The sequence below is a fragment of the Natator depressus genome, chromosome 1 (assembly GCF_965152275.1).
Source record: "Natator depressus isolate rNatDep1 chromosome 1, rNatDep2.hap1, whole genome shotgun sequence".
In the NCBI taxonomy this organism is placed as follows: domain Eukaryota; kingdom Metazoa; phylum Chordata; order Testudines; family Cheloniidae; genus Natator; species Natator depressus.
The window spans coordinates 132,957,917-132,979,003 of NC_134234.1; the positions used below are offsets into that span (position 1 = coordinate 132,957,917).

The following is a 21,087-nucleotide window of genomic DNA, read 5'->3' on the forward strand; positions in this document are numbered from 1 at the left end:
AGATTAACACTAACTTAACCTGAATTTTAAAGAGGTCTTTATCTACTTTAAGTTGTTCTCTCCCTAACCTGTCACCAGGCAAAGTCAGGCCTCCTTCCAAAAACACAGCTTTTTAAAGAAGAACTCCTGGCTTGCTTGCTTGTTTTATAAATTGCCAGAAGCTGGTGATCCATTTATGTCTTCCTCTGAGTTCTTTGTTTACATAGAGAAAACTCGTAATTTTCATGTTGTTAATCAGCAATTTCACTTTGAAAAACCAATAATCGCCTTCTGTTTTGCCCCCCATGAATGAATCAAATTTCCTTTTAACATTACAATCCCCTTCCCAGACTGTCACAATAGAAACAAGCAATATACATTATTGTTTGTGAACGATAATATTTGCACTTCATTGCCAGCAACACATTGATGAGACTCCACAGCATTTCTGATGCTACCATAGTAGGGATGCTGTAATATAATCCGTAGATTAACAGTATGGTAAATTATCATTCTGCAGTCAAAGAGAAATTTCTGTTTTTCATTTTTAATTTAAAAATGTTATTTATCTGTTTCAGTTTTAAGATTTAAATTGCACAGGGTACAATAAACAGGAAAATAATATGCTCACCAAGAGTCATAGCAGTAACATGTATCATCAACTTTTACTCACACAGTTCAAGTAAACAAGGCCAGATTCTTCAAAAAAAAAAAATACCCTGTATTCTTTTTAATGTATCTGGCCTTGAAGTTTCTAAAAAAATATTTTTTTAACTTATCTGAGGAAATGTTACTTTAAACAATGGCTTCAAGGTGTTTAGGTTTCTGAATTGGCTTCAGGTGTCAGGAATGTGTGCCACGTACTGGTGAAAAATGACTTTGGAGGAGCCTGTGCCAAAACCCCACATCCAAACAGCCCTAAAATATTGGTGAATAGAGCCCGGCAAAATGTTTCAGTTGAATAGTAAATTTGCCAAAAAGTGCAGTTTAAGGGCAACTGAAAATGAGGGGGAAAGATTTTTAAGTTGAAACGGTTCATTTCCACATTTTCTAAATTAACCATTTTGACATTTGGTTTTGAATCAACATTTTCTAAACAAAATATCATTTTGAATTGACATTTTGAAATTAAATATTGTTTTGATTTGACTTGACTTTCATTTCAAAAATATTGTTTGAACATTTTTGAATGTTTTTTCAATGAACCCAAATGAAATGTTTTCATTTCAGTGAGGAAGAAATTTAAAAAATTCAATTCCAGTTTGAAATTAGCCATTTTTTTCTGAACCAAAAAATAATTAATTCACTCCATTCTAGTTCAGAATCCAGAGCTGTATTCATATCCTGCTGTTTGGCACCAGCACTCACTGCTACACATTGCAGAAAAGAGTATTGACCAGTTCTATCCCTGATGCATCTTTAGGGATGTCCATGAAGGTACAGCAGGATTGAATTTGACCATCTGAGTTTAATATGAGGGGGAGGTTTAGGTTGGATATTAGGAAAAACTTTTTCACTAGGAGGGTGGTGAAACACTGGAATGCGTTACCTAGGGAGGTGGTAGAATCTCCTTCCTTGGAAGTTTTTAAGGTCAGGCTTGACAAAGCCCTGGCTGGGATGATTTGATTGGGAATTGGTCCTGCTTTGAGCAGGGGGTTGGACTAGATGACCTCCTGAGGTCCCTCCCAACCCTGATATTCTACGATTCTATGATTCTAATTTGACATCATGAGAGGTCAGCCTGTTATACAATGTAACTTTACAGTGACGTGATAAATAGTTCCCAAATAGGTATTTTCTAACTGTATCTGCATACATCACATGTTCTTGCAGAACATTATTGTAGAAAACAAAGCAATGGTGCAAAAGGACAGGTAAAACTGGTAAATTTCCAGGGTTTTTGTGCTGCATTCTTATCACGTAAAAACAAACAACTGAATCACTTCCACATGAAAATACAGATTTCTGCTGTAAATGAGGACAGAACTTTCATTATGGTAGTCATTTATTTGTAATCAGATTTACCAATTACAGATGGAAAAGCTAATGCTAGCACCATAGTTGCAGCACTGTGGACATGCAGTCTAACAACTGGTGGGTCTGTCATATGCACTATACTAGCTATACTGCATATCACTGGAGTCTCCTGCGGCGAGGCATTGCTAATTCTGCTTTGGGTTTGATCCAACATACCCATTTTCAGATGTTACCAGCCTTCCCTGCTGTATGGTGTTCTTCCCTATAGAATAAAATTTAGATTCTTCTTGTTGCATGTGAAGTGTAATCTAATTCACTAATCTGTTTTAACAGGAAACTGTTAAGGACAATTCACTTCTCTTCATGCCAAATGTACTGAAGGTATATCTTGAAAATGGGCAAACCAAATCCTTCCGTTTCGACTGCAGTACTTCAATAAAGGTAGGCTAATCTACCAAACCTCATAATGTACAGTGCCAACGATGCCATTAAAATATTCTTCAAAGCCTTTGTAATAGAAAAACAAAAACTACAATTTGAATTTGAGCCTGAGCCTGGATCATTGTATTGTTCATGGCTGGCTTCATAGATGTGAGTAGTAAAGAAGTAATAAGATTCTGCCAATAAAAGCATAATGTTGTGTCAATGAAGCAAAAATAGGAGTGATAATTTTAATGTGACTGCAGCTTAATTAAATTTGCATGGACTTTGCTAAGGCCTGATACTTTGCCAAATGCCAGTATGATTTGTCAGCAAAGTCAGAAGGTAAGAAGATTAAGATGTTGGTTGCTAATTGAATATCATCTAGCCTGTAGTCTAGTGAAATCAGGACAGGATAATGACAATAAATTGTTCATGTCAGTGTATTGTCTCCTTTTCTTCAACATATTTCATAGAGAGGTTAAATCACAAGGTGAAGTTGTGACATACGGTTAATGCAAGTAGGGAGTAGAACCTGTTCTGTTCAGTTCTAGGTAGGTTCTTGTACTGCACTCATCACCATAATATCTGAGTACCTTCCAATAGTGCATTAAGAAACATGACTAACAGCTGCCATGTGTTTGTTCCCGCATGTGTGCAGTGGAGTGTTTTGTTTGGTGATGTCATACACACACACATTGCTTTGTGTTTGTGTTCGAGAAAGCAAGGTCAAAAAAATGCACTTTGCAGTTATAGTGGAAGGGGTGAGGTTTGTGATGGTCCTTAGTTCCTGTGGGAGTTCCTTCCACAGCCTAGGACCAGTGCCCAAGAAAGCTCTGTCAGGATGACTTCTCTCTGTGAAAGTCACACGTGAGTTTTCAAGGTACTATGGTGATGAGGATCATATAAGTAGATAAAGAGTGACTTGAGGGATTTCTTCTTTTCCACTTCAGCACTTGATGTTTTCTATCACAACGGTTTATTCAAAAGTTTCCCATTTTATTCTATCAACATGATTTTCATAGTGATTATTTCATGATGTTCAATCAGTTTGACCTCGGTTTTCTTCAGCTGCTGTGGTAAGGACAGATTTTTACTGAAATGAAGGCAGGGAAATTTTGATCAGTTGATTATAAGGTACTGGGAACTGGGAGAGAAGATTGGTTAGGAATTAATACAAGGTGCTATACAGATTAAAGAGAAAAATGTTGGCTGGTTTTAATAATTGGACACATGTACCTCCTAGCATATTCAGAAAAAGTAATCAGTAAACAGCACATGTCCGTGTCATATTACTTTTCTTTAGCAAACATCTTTCTTCAAATTACTGTTATATTGTTTGTGTTTGAGCACAAATTAGAAGTGTCAATAAGAGTAGATTGACTGGGTAGGCTTTAAATTCCCTCTGAGTCAACACAGTAATAACAGTAACTTACACTATTGTACTAGCTTGCAACTGATTAATTATGTGGTTTATTTTTTAAGGTTTATAGACTCCTGTCCAATCGCCAACACACACACTCACACCACTCTTGCACCAAGTTGTTACACTTCCATTAAAAATGATTAATTGATCTATTAATCTACCTAATCAACTTTTGGCCTAATTTCTGTTAAAGTACTTGGATTATTATTCATCAGATGCTCTCTTTAGTAAATCCTATCCATCTGGACCCTAACGTATATCTAACAATCATTGGGACGGATGTAAATGCTTTAATAATTTCACCAGTACATCATGAATCTGCATTTCAGTGTTGATTTTATTTTGTATTCCTCTCTGTCACTGCACTTACTAAAATAACAATAATTGCTGAATGATGTTAATGATCTCGATATGCTTTATAGATCAACATAGAAAGTAAAGTGATAATTAGGGATAGTTGAACAGGTTCGGGTGAAATAAAGATTGGATTTAGTCAATTTAATACTTAATTGTAATTTTAGAAACAATTACACTTGAAATGATCACCCTTATTTTAAGATTTATGTCACTGTGAAAGAGTTTTGCTATAATCCCCACCTGCCTCGCTTTTATAATGAAAACAAGAGCCCAACTTTGGAGGTGCTGCCTAGGAGACATGTCATTATTCTTGACTTTATTTTGATCATTTTTAAATATGTAAATATGCCTCTACAATGCAGGGGTGTTAATGTCTCTTAACAAGAGATTTCACTGCACATTTTTTAAAAAAACCTTCACTATAGGAACAAATCTATTCAGATTCATTGAAATCTGTGGGAATTGTGTCCAATCTCACCCTATGATTTTGTGGTTTCCACTTTGAAATGCTGGAGAGGTTTATGTTCTCTCTTTTGGAGGGAGATATTGTCTCTTCTTAGGGTGAATCTGAGGTGTGAACATAATTTACACATTCAATTGCCACAAAGACCATCCTTCACAGTAATTTTATATACAACAAACATTTTTCATGCCCAATTCTAAAAATCTGGTCCCGAAAGTCTGGAGTTTAACTCAGAGAAGCCTAAACTTAAAGGATCTTATTCTGCACTTGTTTCTATCTTGTATAATTGTTTACAGCTGTGCAAAGTGAGAGTAAAACACAACCATTCTGACTTGGAGTATTTAACTTCCACTTTATACTTGTGTAAATGACTAGACAATCTGCAAGGCACTGGAAAATCAGGCCCCAAACCTTTCATGATTTTAACCACATTTTATAAATCCTCTCTTAATTAGGATGTCATCTTAACACTCCAAGAAAAGCTTTCCATCAAATGTATTGAACACTTTTCATTGATGCTGGAGCAGAGGATTGAAGGAGCTGGAACCAAATTTCTCTTGCTCCATGAACAGGAGACTCTAGCTCAGGTTTGTGTAATAATACATGCAAGTAGATATGAATGATATTAGATAATCATTATGCTCAAATAAATTGGTTAGTCTCTAAGGTGCCACAAGTCCTCCTGTTCTTTTTGGGGATACAGACTAACACGGCTGCTACTCTGAAACCTGTCATTAGATAATCTGTAAATTATCTGTTCCTCCAATTACTTATGTGAATTAATTCAGATGCACTGAATGAAACACTACCAGCAGCTACACATGATTATTGGTGATGACCGTATGACTCTCCCGGAGTGTCAGTTTGTCTATTACCTAGACATCATATTTTGATGCTTTGGTAGCTCATTACAAAAGGCTATGAAACTTCATAAGTTATCATACTTATAGCTAGCAAATATGCATCAAATCCTTTTTCATATCCTGTACAGAACTACTCATAAACGTCACTGAACAGATAAAAAGTTCTATTGCAACAGGCCAGAGAACTTTATTCAGTTTATCACGACACGTTGAAATGCTTATGATTTAGTCTTTTGCGTCCTGACTGGTTACCAAGATATTTCTGTGTAAGTTGAAGCTGTCTTCCTTCTGATGGTGTCTCACCTATTTTAGCAAAACTTTCTAAAAAAACGCTTAGAGGTCCTATGGAAAAACAGTTGCAACTCTCAAGGGCCCTGTGATCGTGTAGTTAAAGAGTGTATCATAATGCATATGCACAAGGAGGCCTGTGCAACCTTAAATCTGGTATTTCCTAACTTTGGAGTGCTTGATTATGCAACCTGAACGTTCTTTTAACATAATTTTGTGTGTGTAGTTCATACGAAGAGTGTGGGATTTTCAAAAGCACTCAGTGCTGGCCTCACTCTGCTCCCTCTTTGAAGTCAGTGGTAAAGCTTCCATTGAAATCAATGGGAGCAGAGTTAGGCCAACGCAGGGGGCTTAAGAAAATCCCATCCAGAGCTTTTATGTACACACACACATGCTACACCTAGGTATTTGGGAACAGAGATACAGAGAAAGTGCAGGACAAGCTAAAGGTTTGGAGGGTTTTTTTAAGCAAATTACAATATATTACAAAGATTGCTAGAGCAAGATGGTTATTCCTTAAAAGATTTTAATGCTCAGCAAAGCTTCTGTCAATCAATTAATGGAATAATATGATTATAAATTGTTAATATATAATGTTATATTTATAAATAATATAAAATGCTAACTTTCTATCCAGATTTGGTAGAATTAAATGAACTACATTTATTATGCATTATTCTATGTCTTTCTTCATTGGATTTCCTACTTCAGTTTACCATCACACACTTGCTACTGACAATATTTTATTGTAGCAGAAGTGGAAAATGACCATTTCATCTGATTGTCCCACAACTTACTTGGTAGTTCGACTTTATGCTACCATGTAAATATGCTCAGCCTGCTGTTACTTTTTTAATAAGTTTTATGTTGCCTGTCAAGCAAAGAAGTTTATATCTTGAAGTGGTGGATAACTCTATTGTTATCATGTAGTCTTTGGAGAAATCTCTTGGTCTAGAATCACATAGCTAAAAAAGTGCTTAATAGTGATTGGATCAAATTCCTTTTACAAATAAGGTTTTTTTCCCCCCTGGAACCATCACCCATTGTTTTACTTTCTCAAAAAAATTTTCAATAAGATTTTCTTGCAAATCCCTGTCAACAAATGTTCTGTAACTGAGAAAAAAACATACAAACAAAACCTGTTTAATCTATTACTTTGAGGGCTGCCAAGATCAAATACTTGGAAATCATACAGTGAAAGTCTCTTAAAGTGAAGTCACTTTTTTCATGGAACAACTTCACTGTCAGTGGAGAATAACTGTAGCCAACAGTTCAATTTGCACATTTCACTAGAAGAATCTGCTTCCACTGTTTTTGCATTTAGATGTGTTTGGGCAGTTCATGTCCTGATAAATCTTCAGCTGCTCCTGGTCCCACAAACATACATATTTAAAGACAGACAAAGTTCAATTTTCATTTTGCCAAACCTAATGAGGAGCTTGATCCAATGCCCATTGTCAAGTCAATAGAAGTCTCTCTATTGACTTAGGTGGGCTGTGGATCAGGTTTAAGGTGTCTAAAACTAAGAATAGCATTCAAAATCCAGTGTTTCAAAGTGCTAATAAGATGATTGCACTCCTCTAGGTGACCCAGAGACCAAGCTCCCATAAGATGAGATGTTTGTTCAGAATCAGCTTCGTCCCAAAGGATCCCATTGACCTTTTAAGAAGAGATCCAGTTGCTTTTGAATATCTATATGTACAGGTAAGTGAAAACATAACCAGTCTTAGCATAAGCTAAGAAAACGTGTAGATGGCAACTTTGAATGTACTTTTTCGTTTGTGCTTTCACAGATAAAAATGGGATGGTTCTGATTTTTAAATATATTGGTTATGTGACCTAAACTCACCACATTCAGAGAGATGCGCAGGTGTTTATTTTCCAGCAAAATCCCTAGCCCCTCCAAGTCTTCACAAAAATACCTCTTATATGCTAATGCTATGGCATCCTTCCAAAGAGTGTTCAGCTCTAGGAGGCTTAAGGAAGTGAGCCGGCAGCACTTCTCACCAATTGTTTCTTGTCCTGTAATGTCATTCATGGAAAATCTCTTGGAGGATGAGAAAGATGGTGCACACACAGCGGGGATGCAGGCAGAACATGGTTGTATCAAAATCCACACGCCATTTGCTCTTTGGCAGCTACCTGGAGTCTTCTGAGGCATCCAGACCTTCATGAATACCCAGCACTTCTGAGAGACATAGCCGACTGTCAGTGTAATGCCACCTTTCAGTGTGGGGTTAATCCATAATGCAGCCATCTTTAAAATCAATCCATAAAAGCTTGTTTATGCTTTGCTTTTTAAGTCAATGATATTTGAACTTGATGCTCCCTCTCCTGGTTCTTTGGCAGAGCTGCAATGATGTGGTTCAGGAGAGGTTTGGACCTGAGCTGAAATATGATATTGCTCTGCGGCTGGCTGCATTACAAATGTACATTGCGACTGTGACCACCAGACAAACTCAGAAAATCTCCCTCAAATATATTGAGTAAGTATAGCATATAGCGCATTCCTCAAAAACAAAGGTTAGATAGTGTTTGTAGGTCTTTTGCATGTTAGTCATTTGGTCTGTCTGTCTGCATATCCTGATTTTAGGTTTGTGTGCTTTCAGTGCACTTTTAATTCTCATATTGCACTTGCCCATCTATTGACTGAACCATGCTTAGCAACATGGCCTCTACCTGAAACACCAGCTTTAAACCTCTCTTCCTCTGAGATTGCCACAGACCCCGGAGCGCTGAGCTGGGAGCCTCATGTGATCCCTATGGCTAATTTGGAAGTGATTCCGCTTCACTTTTGAGGGAGCAACCTTTACAGCTCTCCCAGTCTGGAAGGATGGTCAGCACAACACAAGGACCCTGAGGGGGAGGTGCAGTTGCCAACTTGGAACTGATTAATCCTTGACTGTTGCATACCAACAGTGTCTCCAAATATACAGGTTGTGTACCACATGCTGAGCTAAATTGCCTTCTCAGTTACCGTGGTGCAACCTTTGGCCCAATGTGCTCATAGTTGGGTGTAATATGACATATAGGTCTAAAAAACCCTAATAAAGAACAAATAAAACAGAGCAAGTAAACCCTTGCCATTGTGCCTTAACAAATGTTCCTTACAGAAAATGTAGAATTGTACCACAGTTTATGTGTATATTCCTGCATCTGTTCATAAGTTGGAGGTGAGGAACTAAAGATTAAAAATGAGAGAAATCTCTGAGTCTCTGAAGACAGCTTGGAAAATCCCTGGGATAGGAAGAGCCTCACACCGCAAATGTTAAAGCATCTTATTTGTCTATGAAACAGTATGTACTCTGAGTACAGAAAATAATCTGTTATAGCACAACTGGTGCCTTCACCAACTCTCCCTGTGCTTTCAGGCTTTCATTTACTCAGCATCACAGCCACCATCTAGTCTTAGATAAATAATCAACACAGGAATGTGAACTTAAAGATATGCCTTTTATTGCAGAAAAGAATGGGGATTAGAGACTTTTCTTCCATCTGCTGTGCTGCAAAGCATGAAAGAAAAGAACATAAAGAAAGCACTTTCACACCTTGTCAAAGCAAATCAAAACCTAGTTCCTCCGGGTAAAAAGGTATTTGCATCTTAATGGAAAATATATTTTAAAGACCAAAGAGGACTGCATGCACGGGAAATGTTTGAACTTAGTTCTTTGGAGAAATACCTAGCCCGTATATTTTCAAAGATGGTTAGACTGTATAACTTTCAGTGCCTATTACCACATTTCCAAGAACAATTAAAAATAATTAATTATACCCCGGCTAAACCATCTCCTCATTTTGAGAATGGTGGAAAATTGATGATTAACCACCAGGGTATGCCCAGGATTTTTAAAATTCATTTAGCACCTGTTGTTAATGGCAAACCTGTTAGAGAATTATGTTCTCTCTGCGTAATGCTCTAAGCTATGTTAACCTGTGAGCCTGGCACAGACATAAGACATTTTCATGGTACTACAGGATGATTTGCTCTGGTGCCGCAGGGTAAAGTGACCACAGTTGGCAAGATGTCACTTGATAAATTATCTCCCTTATTGTAACTGAATCTTCAGTGTTGTTATAATATGCCTAGTCTTGGTATTAAGCCTTTGCTTCAACCGGGAAAACTGTGAGGGAAAATGTCTATGGACATTTGTCTGTGGAAAACATCTGTGCCATATATATGCAGCTTTAAGTGCTTTTAGATACAGAGACCCGCTGTGAATGGCAGAATACCAACAGCTTGATCCAAAACCTATTGAACTCAACAGAAAGACACCCATTACCTTCAGTGGGCTTCAGCTCAGGACCCAAGAGACGAACATAAATCTGTGTTTATTTTAGTACTGCTAAATGTTAGAGGTTAACTAATTGCCAAATTTTTAACTGAACAAACCAATGTGTACGCTTTACATAGCTGCAGCAAAAGCTGAAATGGTGTCAGCTGTATGTATTTTATCCTAGTAGTTCAGGTATGTTTGAATCCATCCCTGCTGCTGGATTCCCAGCTGGCAATAGTGGCCCACAATGGCTTACACTATCTTCAGTTAGGAAGGACATTACAACGCTGCCTCCCTGATGCACCCCGTGTCAAAATTATCTATGCTTTTTGTTACCTTCAGATTGGGCTGCTATCATGTGCTCTGCTGAGGGCTGCTCTTGAAATGCATAGTACAGCCCCCTGCATGTTTAGCAGGACAGGCCAATGTGAAAACAACCCTGGTGCTCTGTAGTGGCTACCGGTCCACTCTGAGAGTAAATCTAGGAAGTGGTTATCGTCTATAAATTTGGTTTCCTTCAATGATTAGGACCCTGCCTTTCTCAGAGGTTTTGTCTCCTTTTCACAGCCATTGTGTTCCACTTGACTACTCTAGCTATCTGTCCCCAGGGCTGAATGCCTACTGAAGGATAGGAGAAGACATTTTCAGTAGAAGGCTGACCACTAAAGCCTAAATCCGGAGACTTTTAGGATGCAATGCATGATAAATGTATTTATTCAAATTTTCATAATATGGGCATGTGGTACACTGGTGGGCAGGGTGGAGTGGTAAAATCATAGAAATATAGGGCTGGAAGGGACCTCAAGCAGTCATGACCCTGTAAACCTAGACCATCCTTGGCAGGTGTTTGTTCAACCTGTTTTTAAAAACCTCTAACGATGGGGATTCCGTAGCTTCCTTTGGAAGTCTATTCGAGAACTTAACTACCCTTATGGTTAGAAAGCTTTTCCTAATATCTAACCTAAATCTCCCTTACTGCAGATTAAGCCCATTACTTCTTGTCCCACCTTCAGTGGACATGGAGAATAATTGATCGTTGTCCTCTTTGTAGTAGCCCTTAACATATTTGAAGACTTCTTATCAGGTCCTCCCTTAGTCTTCTTTTCTCAAGACTAATCATGCCCAGTTTTTTTAACCTTACATTATAGGTCAGATTTTCTAAACCCTTTTTTCATTTTTGTTGCTCTCCTCTGGACTCTCTGCAATCTGTCCACATCTTTCCTAAAGTGTGGGGCCCAGAAATGGACAGAGTACTCCACCTGAAGCCTCACTAGTACTGAGTAGAGCAGGACAGTTACCTCCCATGTCTTAGATACAACACTCCTGTGAATTCACCTTGCCATGATATAAGCCTTTTTTGAAGCTACCTCACATTGATTCATATTCAATTTGTGATCCATTACAACTGCCAGATCCTTTTCAGCAGTACTACTGCCCAGTCAATTATTTCCCATTTTATAGTTGTGTGTTTGATTTTTCCTTCCCATGTGAAGTACTTTGCACTTACCTTTATTGAATTTCATCTTGTTGAATTCAGACCACTTCTCCAATTTGTGAAGGTTGTTTTGAGTTCTAATTCTGCCCCCAAAAGTGCTTGCAACCCTCCCAGCTTAGTGTCATCTGCAATTTTTATAAGCATACTGTCCAATCCATTATCCAAATCATTCATGAAAATATTGAATAGTATCGGACTCAGGACTGACTCCTGCAGAACCCTAGATATGCTAGATATGTCCCCCTAGTCTGACAGTGTATCATTAATAATTACTTGCAGAGTATGGTCTTTCAGCAAGTTGTCCACCTTATGCTAATTTAACGTAGACCACACTTCCTTAGTTTGCTTATAAGAATATCATGTGGGACTATGCCAAAGCCTTACTAAAATCAAGATATATCATAACTTGTTTCCTCAGATCCACTAGGCCAGTAACCCTGTCAAGGAAGGAAATTAGTTTGGTTAGATTTGTTTTGACAAATCCCTGCTGGTTTTCCTTATAACCCTATTATCCTCCAGGTGCTTGCAAATTGATTGTTTAATAATTTGTTCCAGTACCTTTCCAGGTATCCAAGTTAGGCTGACTGGTCTATAATTCTCTTATTCCTCTTTGTTCCCCTTTTTAAAGATAGGTTTGGCCTTCTCCAGTCTTCTGGGACCTCACCCATCCTCCAGGAGTTCTCAAATATAATTGCTGACGGTTCCAAGATTGCTTCACATAGTTCCTTAAGTACCCTGGGATGAATTTCATCAGGCCCTGCTGTCTTGAATACATCTCACTTATCTAAATAGTCTTTAACCTGTTCTTTATTTTGGCTTGCATTCCTTCCTCCTATGTTGTTAATATTGTGTGGTCACCATTAATCTTTTGTGAAAACTGAAGCAAAATCAGCATTAAACACCTCCGTTTTCTTGATGTCATCAGTTATTAGCTCTCCTTCCCCACTAAGTAGAGGGCCTACACTTTCCTTCATCTTTCTCTTGTTCCTAATGAATTTAAAGAACCTCGTCTTATGGCCTTTTAGGTCCCTTCCTAGGTATTTTGTGCCTTAGCCTTTCTGATTTTGTTCTGACATGCTTGTGCTATTCTTTTGTACTCCTCCTTAGCAATTTGTCCATGTGTCCACTTTTTGGAACTAAGATGGGCTTGATTTGCATGGAAAATATATTTTTTTAAACTGTGGATTTTGAGGTTTTTGCCTGAGCAAGGGCTGCAGATTTTGGACCTACATTATTTTTATGAACGGAAGAGATTTTTTTTTGTCTAAAAATTGTACTTTAGTTCTTAATTTTTAAATTGTTTGTTTTCACAAAAAATTAAACAACAAGCAAACACAACACTCGTGCCCCCCAAAACCTTCATTTAAACCTATTTGTAAATTATTCCTATTTTTCATGGAAATAAATTATGGCATGTTTGTATGTATCTCTATACTATTTTTCAGGTTCATCCTGTGTTATGGGTAGCAGAAAGGTGACTAAATTATTGTTTGTTTAAAAAAAACTTTTTAGAAGTAAGTTAGAAATAAAATCCTATATATTGCAAGTATCTAGCAAAATGTGTCATGTATAGCTGTTCTTAGCAATTTTTTAAACATTTTGTTCTTTTTAAATTCACATTGGTAAACCAAATTTTAATGAACTGCTACTGATGGTGATTATGAATAGAAACTCCAGTCTACCCTTGAAATCCCTCAATGAACAGATGTTTAATCGGAGTAGTCTAACATTTTCCTTTTACTGAAAAAGTTCCAATGTACTTGCAGTGCCCTGATGCAACCCATACATGAGTCTTGAGTACATCTGATCAAAATAAATAAGATTTTAATTCCAAGATCTGAAATCCTGTTCCTTCATCAGGAAGTCAAATATATAATGGTTTATCGCCAGGCTGATGAGTTCATCACAGTCCAGTCTCCTTAGGCTGTGTAATCATGTTTTAATTTTTCCATTTCCATATGTGTTGATTTCCCCCATTGCATCTTACTCCTGTAATAACATCAGAGGTTTCCTTCTCCTCAGCTGTCTGCTCTGCAAGCCAAGGTGCATTATCTCAAGTTCCTCAGCGATCTGCGATTATACGGGGGGCGTGTGTTCAAGGCAACATTAGTGGTAACTTTTTCCTTTATTTTCTTGATAATTTTCTCCAACTAATTTGCATCTGCCTGACTCATACATTTGCTTTAAGGAAGTTCAAGTCCAAATCAAACATTCTAAAATAACAAACACACTATATTGGATCAAACCACACAAGCACTTTTATTTCATTCTTCTTGAAAATGTCTTCCTTTGTATTCTGATTGGCAGCTTGGAGGTAGCATTCATTTGGTGGATGATGCCATGGGTATAATTATAAAATACTAAAGTTGTTGAATCAAAAATTATTCTTTTAAGAAATATACTCTACATCCACCCATGAAAACCTCAATGCAGTCAGTTTTTAACAAAAACAAATTGTGACATGATAACTTTTATTTTATGCATTTTACTATAAATCTAGTACAGTCATGTACCTGTTGTTGTTTTTGTGTTTTGGGGTTTTGTTTGGTTTTGCCTCTTACTGAAGAACTTACTAACTCATGGCAAAGAAATATTGTGCAAATGAAGTCTCATAAAAATGAAACAGCATAGCAGTGCTGTTTTTGTTTCATCTTATTTTATTTTTGTTATGCAAAACCTGTCAGGTTTCTTACTCTTTTTATTTTCTTCTTTTTATGTTACAGCAAGGAGAAAAGCGTTCAGAAGTGACTTTGTTAGTAGGGCCACGCTATGGTATCAGCCACGTGATCAACACCAAAACGAACTTGGTGGCCCTGCTAGCAGACTTTAGCCACGTTAACAGGATTGAGATGTTTACAGAAGATGAGAGCACTGTTAGAGTTGAGCTCCATGTCTTAGATGTAAAAGTAAGTTGACTGTTGATTTGTATCAATATAGTATCTTAAAATAGCATGATTTTCATTTTCCCTCTCTGTTGGAATAGTTGATAAAGTTGTGCATGATTTTGTTCTAAATGTTTTCATGCTACCAATATTATCAACGTGTATTTTAGAATTGTTTTAGCCAAATGGCATACGGCTGATTACTTAGGAACATAGGAATTTCTATATCACATCAGACCAATGAGCTATCTAGTCCAGTATTCTGTTCCAGATGCTTCAGAGGAAGGTACAAGAAACCCCACGTGGACAGTTCTGGAACAACCTGCCTAGAAGGGAAATTTCTTCCCAATCCCGTAACTCTTCTGAATTCTTTTTATTCTATCTAATGTAATTGTGTGGGCTCTCATTCTTCATATAAATGTCTGATCCTCTTTTGAATCCTACTGAGCAATTTGCCTCAGTGGAAATGAGTGGAATTTTGCAAATTACATCCTCTCAGTGCAGTTTATAGGATCTTGAAGCTTTATGATGGAACCTTTCATAGAGTTTCTATAGAATTGTATAGAGGATAAATAGAGCTTAAAGTGGGAAATATCACAGTATGCAAAAGTTCAATACTTTTAAGCCAAGGATGCTCCCAATTTTCCTCTTTCTTACAAAGGTATATGGCAAAACTTACACCAGGTTTTTACCAAGATCTTACACCATATTTACCAAGCTCTTCTTTCAAACTCTTAACTTTTATTGACAAGTATCAATTGACAATATATTTAAGTTGATAATATTGCTGCAACTTGATCTGGATGAACAAGAAAACATTACTGGCTGGTGAGCACCTTCTATTCTTTAGCTCCCTGGACAATAATAATATCAGAAGATCCCAGAGTGCTTTATAGATATTAATGTCACAGCACCCCTTTGGGGTAATTATCCAGGTGCAGAAACTGAGACAGAAATTAAATGACTAATTTTGTTCACACAGAAGTTTTGTAGCAAAGCCAGGAATCTCCTCGTTCTATGATGTAATCAGAAGATCATTCTTCCTCTGTGTTTAAGACCAGGTACTTTGAAGGAGTAAGGAGATGGGAATCTAAGAAGGCTAAAATACTTTATAATGCTAATTAGAGCTGTTAATTAATCGCAGTTAACTCATGCGATTAACTCAAAAAAATTAATTGCGATTAATCACAGTTTTAATCACACTGTTAAACAATAGAATACCAATTGAAATTTATTCAATATTTCGGATGTTTTTCTACATTTTTATATATATTGTATTCTGTGTTGTAATGGAAATCAAAGTGTATATTATTTTTTATTACAAATAGTTGCACTGTAAATATGATAAACTAAAGAAATAGTATTTTTCAATTCACCTCATACAAGTACTGTAGTGCAGTCTTTTTGTCGTGAAAGTGTAACTTACAAATGTAGATTTTTTTTTGTTATATAACTGCACTCAAAAACAAAACAATGTAAAAATTCAGAGCCTACAAGTCCACTCAGTCCTACTTCTTGTTCAGCCAATCGCTAAGAGAAATAAGTTTGTTTACCTTTACAGGAGATAATGCTGCCATCTTCTTATTTACAATGCCACCAGAAAGTGAGAACGGGCATTTGCATGGCACTTTTGTAGCTGGCGTTGCAAGGTATTTACATGCCAGATAAGCTAAACATTCATATGCCCCTTCATGTTTTGGCCACCATTCCGGAGGACATGCTTCCATGCTGATGACGCTCATTAAAAAAAAAGTGTTAATTAAATTTGTGACTGAACTCCTTGGGGGAGAATTGTATGTCCCCTGCTCTGTTTCACCCGCATTCTGCCATATATTTAATGTTATAGCAGTCTCAGATGATGACCCAGCACATGTTGTTCATTTTAAGAACACTTTCACTGCAGATTTGACAAAACGCAAAGAAGGTACCAATGTGAGATTTCTAAAGATAGCAACAACACTCGACCCAAGGTTTAAGAATCTGAAGTGCCTTCCAAAATCTGAGAGGGACGAGGTGTGGAGCATGCTTTCAGAAGTCTTAAAAGAGCAACACTCCAATGCGGAAACTACAGAACCTGAACCACCAAAAAAGAAAATCAACCTTCTGCTAGTGGCATCTGACTCAAATGATGAAAATGAACATGCATCGGTTCACACTGCTTTGGATTGTTATTGAGCAGAACCCGTCATCAGCATGTCCCCTCAAATGGTGGTTGAAGCATGAAGGGACATATGAATCTTTAGGGCATTTGGCATGTAAATATCTTGTGATGCTGGCTACAAAAGTGCCATGAGAACTCCTGTTCTCACTTTCAGGTGACATTGTAAACAAGAAGCGGGCAACATTATTTCCTGCAAATGTAAACAACCTTGTTTCTCTGAGCGGTTGGCTGTTCAAGAAGTAGAACTGAGTGGACTGGCAGGCTCTAAAATTTTACATTGTTTATTTTTGAATGCAGTTTTTTTGTACATAACTCTACATTTGTAAGTTCAATTTCCATGATAAAGAGATTGCACTACAATTCAATTCACTTGTATTAGGTGAATTGAAAAATACTATTTCTTTTGTTTTTTTACAGTGCAAATACTTGTAATCAAAAATAAATATAAAGTGAGTATTCTACACTTTGTATTCCGTGTTGTAATTGAAATCAATATATTTGAAAATGTAGAAAACATCCAAAAATGTTTAAATCAATGGTATTCTATTATTCTTTAACAGTGCAATTAATTGCGCGATTAATCGCGATTAATTTTTTTAATCTCTTGATAGCCATAATACTAATAGCTAAGCAACACAGACCATAAAGCAGGGAAGTAATCTGTAGTGACCTGCCAGTTCAGTGAGGGAAGAGAAATATAAATGGTAGGTATCAAGAATGACAAGGAAAGTGAGTAGCACAAGATTTATATAGGCTAATTAGCAAGAGGGTCAAAATACTTATTCTGCTTCCTGTCAAAAGGAGAAACTTACCAAAAGTAGTGTTATGATGGCACATGAATAATGATATGGAAATTTTGCATATGATTATCAATAACTGAAAAATAATGTGAAACAGAAGTTTCACTACCACAGTGGGTAGGCCTAGGAAGCGGTTGATGTTGGCCGGGAACTAGGCATGGCCATAGCAACTGGGAAATACTTTAAGTACAAAGTAAAGCTGCTCGAACCCTTGACAGAAATCCAGAATGAGGGCAGCACTAACACCATGTGCCTTCCCCTTGTGATGAATTCTTCCATGGGATGCAAGTGGAGGGAGTGGGTCTAGCTGAGTAAGGAAGGGCTAATTTACATCTGCCTGTAGCAGCACTAGTGAATGTGGCCTAAGTGTCCATTCCCGAATCGGTAAAAGGGAATGATAATATCTCTCAGGGTTACTGTGAAGCTTATTTAATGCCTGTAAAGTACTTTAAGATCCTTGGTTGAAAAGTTCTATATAAGTGTAAACAGCTTGAGTCTTTCTTTTACTGTTAATTTTCCTTTTCAGTATTCTCTCTACCACATGTTATTTCCGAAAAGTCATCAATAAAAGTTTAGTTGCTTCTAGGTTACAAAAAGGGTGAACAGCAGGTCACAGTAATACTCCTGACATTTAAAATCTCTCTGGAAATCATCTACTTTTATTGATCCTCTCAGAAAATTCAGCATCAAGAAAGCATTTCAAACTTGTCTCTCTATACATGCACACCTGCTCCTTCTCAACACTAACATAACCAGAATTGATTCACTCATCTTTGGGTAATAATTTGTATTAATTTTATGCCCAAAGTTGACTGCTTTGTGGCAAGCATGTGTCCTTATACCAAAGTTCCTATACTTCTGAACAAAATCTCAAATTGCCCAGAAGAAAAATGATAAATAATAATAATCATCATAATTAATAATAATTGCCTGGATTTTTCCACTGGGTCTGAAACTGCACCTGTAAAGTACTATGTGAATAAGGGTGTCATGGAATTTTATCAACACCATGTGTATTGGCTTAAGATTCTACGCTATGGATTTCTTTTAAAAAAAACATATACCTTGTTTTGTGCTTTGTCTTAGCTATGGTCACAGAGCCTTGTTTTGATCAAGAAGGCAAGTACACAGCATCCTTCAAGACCAATTGCCTATTAGTTTTCAGGAGGGTCCAATAAAATCTTCCCATAAATGTGGATACTGCTATAGTGTGGCACTTCAGGACTTTCAGTGAGCTGTAGCAATGATCCCATGAGTCATTACAGTGCAGCAAGGTGCTGGGCTGTATATCCACACCCTGGCTTGCCAGGCAGTAACATGCCATGTAGATAAAACCCTAGGGTACACCAGTGAGAAAGGTGAAATATTTAGTTCTAAAATTTTATGAACAACATTAACTTATGAATAAGTTCTAGATGTTAAGCATCTTAGAATTCATTTGAGAATTAAAGCTTTTATTATTAATAATTCTATAGCGAGCAATACAAATATTACTTAAGCATCAAGTGAATTTAAAATGTTCAGTTACACATTTTCCTTGCTTCAGCTCTCATCTCTTCAAACATTTTGTACCCTAAATATTGTTTTCAATCAGACCTTTCAGAGCTGAGGAAAACGAATTTACTTTTTGATTTTCCAATGTAGCAGTTGTGAAATAATTTCTATAATTTACATTTTATAAATATACTAATTTTTAATAAGTCGTGTTTGAGCAAGTAAATTGATTAAGAATGAATAGCCTTTAACCAAGACTTGGTTGTTTCCTTCATAGCCGATTACTTTGATAATGGAATCATCAGATGCAATGAACCTTGCCTGTTTAACAGCAGGATACTATCGACTACTGGTTGATTCAAGGCGCTCAATATTTAACATGGCCAACAAGAAAAATGCAGGATACCGAGAAACAGGTATTTATTGCATAATGCATTAACAGAAGTCACCTGTACAAAACAAGGCCTCGATCCTGCCATTGGACCCACGCGGACAAAACTCCATTGATGTCAGCAGTGGTCTGTGGAGGTACAGGGGTATGCCCATTCAGAACTGGTTGCTAGTCTGGGGCCCAGAGTTGTATTATATAAATTCAGCTTTATAGTATTTTAATATTCACCCATTGTTCGTATTAATGGTAATATAAAATGTTTAATGTATTCCTCCTCGTGCCACAGTGAAACAAATAAATGATCATTTGTTTGTATACAGGTTATAACATTTTATATAACTAGAGTCTTCATGCAAAAATGTGAGGTGCTGGGGTTTTTTAGATTATCATATCAACCAGTCCTGGGTTATCCTTTCACCTAGTTTTAGTTTAGTTCTCTGCCCTCATAGCATAAAAACATCCAGTTAATCTTAATTCTTCAATCAAGAGCTCTGTAACTTGAAGTAGAGGAGAGTTTGAAAATGGTTTGACTGTAGAAAGGACAAGTTTAGGCAGCTGTTCTATATTTAAAACATTGCTTATTCAGAATTAACAAGTCATTATTATAAAATGTCAGGGAGCAGTTCATTTGTTAAATGACTGTTGCTTTTATTTTGCCAAACTGTAGGAAATGAAAATAGAGGGAAGTATAACCTCCTTGCTTCTGACTGGAACTATGTCCCAAAAACTACTACATTCATGGCTGAAGGGGATCAAGAAGCCCAAAGAACATTTGTAGACCCAAAACAGAAGACTCCAGAAGTTTCTGAAAGCCCCATGTGTCAAAAAGACCACAGGCATCTGTACATAGAAAATACCCATAATTCAGGTGGACTCGATCAGGGGCTGACCAAACAAGATGACTCCACTGAGGCAGGAGAAAACAGAAGTTTAAACCAGCAGTCATTACTGTCACTCTCAGGACTGGAATCTACCAAGAAAGCACAGGATTCTCCAAGGGGAGCAAAAGTATCCTTTATATTTGGAGATCACAGCTTGGATGGTATCAGTCCCCAAACCCTTGGCTATGAAAGACTTCTGGATGAAAGTCCAGAAGTATTGGACAAACAAAGAGCTATTTATATTAGTAGTACCAATGACATTAAAGGTCTAGAATTGTCTCCAGATGTTGAAAGCATTCAGTTTGCTACAAATTCTGTTTATGCAAGCATAAACGATGGCAAAATATTTGGAGCTGCAGAAGGGATAGAAGAGCCCTTGTTGCATGACATTTGTTATGCGGAAAACACAGATGATGCTGAAGATGAAGATGAAGTTAGCTGTGAGGAGGACATTATGGTAGGAGAAATCAGTAGACCTACCATTCTCAGTCTTTCTGGTTCAAGTGATGATATTATTGATCTGACATCACTCCCCCCTCCGGAAGGTGATGATAATGAAGATGACTTCTTATTACATTCTTTAAACATGGCCATTGCTGCTCCTCCACCTGGCTTCAGGGACAGTTCAGATGAGGAAGACTCTCAGAACCAAACAACACAGTATACAGAAGACAAGGAGCAAACTAGTAATCTAGGAAATGATGACATTCCAGTGTCGCTCATTGATGCTGTCCCTACTAATCCTGAGGGGAAGTGTGAGAAGGGGCTAGATGATGCTGTAGTCTCCACTCTTCAAGCACTAGAGGCTTTGGCTGCTTCAGAGGAACAGCAGACGAATGACAATTCAGGTTCTTTCACCATAGTTACATTTATTCATTGAACATCATTCCACTTCATCCATTTGCACCATTTAGCCTTGGACACATTCCATTCTAT

The 21,087-nt window shown here is 37.2% G+C and overlaps 1 protein-coding gene across 8 annotated transcripts in view; it reads left to right on the forward strand.

Annotated features, from left to right (window-relative positions):
* FRMPD4 (FERM and PDZ domain containing 4) overlaps positions 1 to 21,087 on the forward strand; it is a 435,288-nt gene that overhangs the window by 409,141 nt on the left and 5,060 nt on the right. For all 8 annotated transcript variants that reach the window (XM_074966777.1, XM_074966823.1, XM_074966782.1 and 5 more), the window contains 9 exons: positions 2,290 to 2,397; positions 5,078 to 5,209; positions 7,358 to 7,477; positions 8,123 to 8,259; positions 9,237 to 9,363; positions 13,565 to 13,654; positions 14,266 to 14,448; positions 19,157 to 19,295; positions 19,938 to 20,999. In XM_074966777.1, the coding sequence (XP_074822878.1) occupies positions 2,290 to 2,397; positions 5,078 to 5,209; positions 7,358 to 7,477; positions 8,123 to 8,259; positions 9,237 to 9,363; positions 13,565 to 13,654; positions 14,266 to 14,448; positions 19,157 to 19,295; positions 19,938 to 20,999 (2,098 nt within the window). The remainder of the gene's footprint in view (positions 1 to 2,289; positions 2,398 to 5,077; positions 5,210 to 7,357; positions 7,478 to 8,122; positions 8,260 to 9,236; positions 9,364 to 13,564; positions 13,655 to 14,265; positions 14,449 to 19,156; positions 19,296 to 19,937; positions 21,000 to 21,087) is intronic.